The following is a 6,372-nucleotide window of genomic DNA, read 5'->3' as shown; positions in this document are numbered from 1 at the left end:
CCTTGATGAGGATAGTTATTATAAATGTGATGAAGATGCATATATATGCTCTGGTGCCTATTTAGAGGAGTCAGATGACTTGGATACCCCTCCTAGGTTGGCTGGTGACAGTGCATGCCATGTTAGCTCTGAACCGGTACTCTCTATGCCCATTCCTCTTCTATACTTTGTGTCGCGGGTTGCCTGTTTTAGCTCATAACTCATGTTCCGCCTTTATTCTACAGGTTATCGATATTCTTAGGAGCATGGCATATTTTATACCGGACACCCGCTCTAACCTTGCTGTTGCCATTATCGATTCTACACGGGGTGCCTGAGAGGTATCCGCGTGTCGCACAAGGTGTGGAGATCATGCCCTCTATACCTGCCTTTTTCGAAACACCCAACACACTAGCTAAGATGGCCCTTGCTGTGCCACCTCAACCTGTAGCGCTAGCAACCCTCTGGGACGAGACGTTTGCGTCTCAAGGGACATCTCCTATCTTACTTATCATTTGGTGCCTTCTTTAAAGGAGCCTTGAGCCTTCCATTTCACCATCTCTTCCAGCAACTCTCCGAAGCGAGACCTTCATATTGCAAGGGATGTTGCCTCTTCCGCCCCACATTCGCTTACTTATTCGGAGAAGCTTGGAGCCTTGCACCTTAGCATCCCTTCCAGCAATTTCATAATGTGGCAGAGTTATTGATGATGATGGTCAGGTTGGTGATACTTCTGCATGAAATATTTCTGTAGAGTGTCCGTCCAGCATTTCTTGGCTAGATTGGAAGGATTCTTTTGCTGCATTCAAGGCCTTTTTCAATGGTGACGTCAAGGTCCTCATGTCTATTGCTGAACTTCTTCCGTTTTTCCATAGGTTTGAAGGTTATGCGACATTCCGGGGTGCCTTTGTGTATCCGGAAACAATTGAAGCTTTGAGTAGATTCTTTGACAGGTATGAGTATGGAGAGTAGGTATACTCTCCCTGCTTTCTCAAGGAGTGCTGCCTTTTAGGCTCTCGACTTGGTGCATTATGGAATGGATACAATGCATCTCTTGGACGTTACAGATTATAAACTCCTTTGCTGGTGGGATGTGATCTGTGAAGCCGTGCCTTTGGGATTTCGAGCGTATTTTCTTCTTAACATGCTGAAGGATTTAGCATGTGCTGTTTTCGGGGCTCGGGCCGTCCATAGTATGAAGTCGTTGATTGGTTTTGATGGGATAAAGGCTGCAATTGATACTTTGAGCCTCAAGCAACGAGAATTGGAGGATCATTGCCTTGAACTGCATGCTCTTCTTTTGGCCGAAGGGGCTTCTGCTAGTGGTGCCAAATGCATGGTGAAAGCAGCTAGGTCATCTCACGATGCTTACACCCTGTGGTCTTGAGGTTTGTGACTCTTCATTCTTTCCCATTTTACCCTTTTTCTTTTTCTTGGGAGGTAACATCTTCCAATGTTAGTCCGTTTTGACACTTATTCTTATTCGCCTTGTAGGTTGCATTTGCTTGGTGTGAGGGGCTTATTGGCTTGGCATGTAGTAAATTTTTTTGAAGCTGAAAGGCTAATTCACCTTTGGCATGTGTAACTTTATTTTGCTCCGGCTGTATTTCTTTTTGGATACCCTAAAACTCATACTGTCATGAATTTGAAATGTGGTGCTGTTATGTCTAAACTGCTGGAACTTGTATTAATTTTTGGAATACTAGAGACATGTTGTAATCCAGCTTGCCTTATATATATATATATGTGTTGCTTGGCTGGCGGATTTTATCCTTGTGAACTGCTTGAAATTTTCTGACTAGTTGGGTAGCCTTAAATCAAGGTACATGCTACCGAAATTTTGGCAGGATCTTAACACAAAATCCTCGATATATTGCTTTAACAAATATATATATATATATATGTATTTTTTTGGCATGGCTTGTCTACTTGTTTAGCCTAAAGTGCACCCTCTTGTCATGCCTTAAAGGGGGTCAAACCAATATGTGCATGATTTTTGCAAAGGTTCATGGGCATCCTAGTCATGCTATTAATAGGAACCAAATGGCCCTATTGTTCCGGTGCTTCATGATAGACACATTCTATTGCACGTGGCTTGGCTTTGCACACCCTACATAATTTTGCTCAGGCATGGTGGTTGTTAACAGTTCAGGATCATATCCAAGTTACTTTGCTTGGCATGCTTACTGCTAAGTAGCATTTTTCTTTCTTTTAAATTTTATATACATACCCGCATATACTTGTGTTGCTTTTTTTTTTTTTTTTTTTTAATAGCGCAAATGGAATTTTGAAATATAGAAAGGAACAACTCCAAGGGCAGATTTTTTTGTCAAAATACTCCTTCATTTTCATTGCAAAGTCCATGCTACCATAATGGTGCATTTTACAAAAGTTTTTCTAAAAACATAAGTTAAGAATATAGAAGGAGTTCATATCTAAAACGGAAAGAAATGCAATAACAAAAGGGTGACACACAGGGTTAACTTAGCAGTAGTAAGTCTTGCGCCACTTCCTGTTGATGGGATCCGTTAGTGTGCCTTCCTTGATAAAGACCAAGCGATAGTAGCCACCGCTGTAAACTTCTTTGACTGCAAACGGGCCTTCCCATTACGGGGCAAACTTGGAGGGTCCTGACACTTGCCTTCTCATGTGCTTAGCAACTTTTAGCACGAGATCTCCTTAATTAAAGGCTCTAGGCTTGACTGTCCTAATATAAACTTGGGCAATAGTTTTTTGGTAAAGTGTCGTGCCGTCCTCCTTTCAGCTTATGCTCTTTTTTCATCTAATGCTTCGAGGTCCAACAAGTGCCAGCTCGAGCATGACCTCATATCCCATTTAAGGTCCTTAACGGTTGATACTCTAGTAGTGGGGATGGTGATCTCAACAGGTGTGATGGCGTTAGACCCGTATATGAGTGAATAAGATGAGAAGCCTGACACTTCTTGGGGAGGTGCGGTAAGTCCCAATTAAGTCAAGTCCCCAGGTATGAAAAGGCCAAGGAGTGCGCATGTCCTGCAATAGTGTGGGAGGCTTATGGCTTAGATTGGCGTGGATTTGGCATGTGTGGCACTTCTTCACAAAGTTGTGTGCGTCATTCTTCATGGTAGGCCAGTAGTACCCAAAACTCAGCAGCTGCTAGTGAAGCCTCTTCATTCTCTTGTGCTCACCGCATTCTCCAGCATGTATTTCTTGCATGACTTGATGTGCCTCTGATTCTCTCAAGCACTTTAACGGCTCACCATTAAACCCTTTACGGTAGAGAGGCGATCCATCTATGAAGTACCTTTTTACTATCTTCTTAAGCTTGTAAGCGTGTTTGGAGTTAGCTGTAGAGTTCCGTTGATGAAGAATGTTAAGTATGGAACTCTCCAATCTTCTGCGAATGAGATGGTGAAATATTCTTCAGTGGAGGGTATCATAGAACACTTGGGGCAATTCGCTTGAATTCCGGCTGCTTGTTTCTTCATTTCTGGCTAATAGTAACCTTTGTGTTGCAGGCGCTGATACAAGTTTATTACTGGCTCCAGGTTGCAAGTGGCCTCATGCACCTCTTGCAGCCTCCTTTGTGCTTCTGTTGTCCCTATGCAACAGGTCAAAATACCTCCTGGCATGTCTTTCTTTATTACAGTAATATTGGGTTGCTCTTTGACAAATGAGAGCTTTGACCCCAATGTAGCCAAAGTATAGTGATCCTTAGAATGTGCTCCAGCACAATTTGCATGAAAGAACTAATAAGCTTTTTGGCAGCTGTACGATATGGGGCCAAGGTTGCCTATTTCATAATAAAGCTCCCTTGCAAATTGACTTAGCACTAAGTTTGAATCACCAATGATCTTAATCTTTTCTATGCCTATCTCCTTTGCTAGAGACAATCCAATAACAAAAGCTTCATACTCCACCACATTATTTGTACATGCAAAATTTAGCTTGAACGAGAGGGTCGTGGCTTGCCCTTTGGGATTAATGAGTACCACACTTGCTCCTCCACCATTCGATGTATAAGAACCATCAAAGTAGAGGGTCCATCAGTGGTAGACCTGTGCAGGAGCAAGGAGGTGTGCCTGCACCTTCGGTCGCCGAAAATTTCCATTACAGATGTTGGAGTTGCATGTCTGCTTCAGACCAGTGATGCACATAATATGGTCGATGAAATGCGCAAACCACTTGGCTCTGCGCAGCTTCTGGTGCGTGCTACGCCTTTTTTTAAATTAAAAAAAAAATTTAACGAAGCCTGGCCAAACGACGTCATTTTGGACCAGGCTTTTTAAAATAAGTTGCTTTTTTTTTTCTTTTTAATTTAAAAACCTGGTCAAAATGATGTTGTTTTGAACCAGAGTTTTTAAATTAAAAAAGAAAAAAGAAAAAAAAGGGAAACTGTTGCTGTATCACGTGGGCTTTTCAAAAGGGCTTCTATTTCCTTACTTAATTGGGTTTTAATTTGGAGTTCTCATTATTCAATTGGGTTTTGGGAATTCCTTAATTAAGTAGAATTGAGAATTCTCTTTATAAAAGACCAATAACATCACCCAATTTCATTAAAGTGTGTGTGCATCACAAGAATCCTGCGTGTTTTTTTACCTTCTTGAGTACGCCAATCCAAAGTAAGTCGAATGCAATTTTTTTTTTTTGAGCAAATGCCAATTTTGTTTATTCTTTTTTTAATAATTTTTTTCTTATTTAGCTCTCTCTATATTAGTAAGATCAATAGCAAACTCGAGGAGGAAGAGGCTACGTGACATGTTATTCGAGGTATAATTAATTTTTATTTGTTTATTTAATTGATAATTTGATATTGATTTATTTATTTAATTGATAAATTATAGTCGATTAGTCATAGTAATAGATATAAAACCCTTATTTTGTTTCAATTGTACAGTTATGGAATGGTAATTTCAGAGAAAGGATTTTAATCCTCCTTCAAATAATTTGGGTAGTTCAAATGCTCCTTCAAATAATCTGTCTAGTTCCAACCCTTCTTCAAATAATCCGGCTAGTTCCAACCCTCTTTCAAATAATTCGGCTAGTTCAAATCAACCTTCAAATATTCCGCCTACTTCACATCTCCCTTGAATAATTCGGGTAGTCCAAAACGATCGAAGGTCACTAAGTTAGATGAGATATTGGCTAATCTTCCTGCAGACCCTGGACTTAGACCTCCAATGACTTATTATAATCCCAATTTTCGAGAACAAATCCAAAGAGCCTATCTGCAAAGGGGTCCTTGTCAGCCTAAAAGTCAAAACGAGATGCCTCATACACTTATGGGGGAGAGTAATCGACGTTTTCTTGTGAAATGGTTTGATTCATTTGTTTGGTTGGAGTATAGTAAAGAGAAAGATGCTGCATTTTGTCTTCATTGTTATCTTTTTAAATGCGACTTTGATAAACAAGGAAAAGCTGGAAGCGATGTCTTTACTGAGAAAGGGTTTAAAAATTTGCGGAAGGGACCTGAGAATTTTAGGGACTATGTTGGACAAGTTGGAAGTCTTCACAATAAAGCTACACAACATTGTACAGATTTAATGAATCAGAAGCAACACGTTGAAACCATTGTGATCAAGCAGACAGACCAAGCTCGTATTAATTATCGCATTCTATTAACTGTCGCACTTGATTGCACTAGATATTTATTGCGACAAGGTCTTCCTTTTCGTGGCCATGATGAAAGCGAAACATCTAGCAATAAGGGTAATTATGTGGAGCTTTTGCAATTTCTTGCCGATCATGATGAGAAAGTTCGTGCTGTTGTGTTTGAGAACGCTCCAAGGAATCTCAAGTATATTGCTCCTAAAATTCAAAAAGATCTTGTCAATTCTTGTGCCGTTGAAACCATTGATGCAATTATTAGTGATATGGACGATGCATTCTTTTCTATATTAGTAGATGAATCACGTGATGTTTCAATAAGAGAGCAAATGGCAGTGGTGTTGCGTTATGTGAACAAAAAAGGGCAAGTAATTGAAAGGTTTGTGGGTGTCCAATATGTCTCTGATACAACTAGTAGCAAATTGAAAGAGGCAATTGAGCAGTTGATTTCTTCAACAAATTTGAGCATGTCCAGGCTACGAGGACAGGGGTATGATGGCGCTAGTAATATGAGAGGTGAGCTCAATGGTCTTAAAACACAGATTTTGAGAGAATATCCTCAAGCATATTATGTCCATTGTTTTGCACATCAACTACAACTAGCTCTTGTAGCCGTGGCAAAGGGAAATGAAAACATTGCTACTTTCTTCACAACGGCTAGTAGTGTCGTTAATATTATTGGAGCATCGTGTAAGCGTCGTGATGCACTTAGAGAGCAACAACAAAAAGATATTATGGAAACTCTTGAAATTGATGATCTTGAAACGGGGCGAGGGTTAAATCAAGAGACTACTCTCAAACGTCCTT

The 6,372-nt window shown here is 40.3% G+C and overlaps 1 protein-coding gene across 1 annotated transcript; it reads left to right on the top strand.

Annotated features, from left to right (window-relative positions):
* Window positions 1–5,240: 5,240 nt before the first annotated feature.
* On the top strand, window positions 5,241–6,340 carry LOC117613771 (zinc finger MYM-type protein 1-like; the record flags this gene model as incomplete). The annotated part of the gene is made up of 1 exon (XM_034342346.1): window positions 5,241–6,340. A coding segment is annotated over exon 1 (1,100 nt), but the record flags the coding sequence as incomplete, so codon positions are not given.
* Between the last annotated feature and the right edge of the window lie 32 nt (window positions 6,341–6,372).

The sequence above is a fragment of the Prunus dulcis genome, unplaced genomic scaffold, assembly GCF_902201215.1.
Source record: "Prunus dulcis unplaced genomic scaffold, ALMONDv2, whole genome shotgun sequence".
Taxonomy (NCBI): domain Eukaryota; kingdom Viridiplantae; phylum Streptophyta; class Magnoliopsida; order Rosales; family Rosaceae; genus Prunus; species Prunus dulcis.
This window is presented reverse-complemented; position numbering and strand designations above follow the sequence as displayed.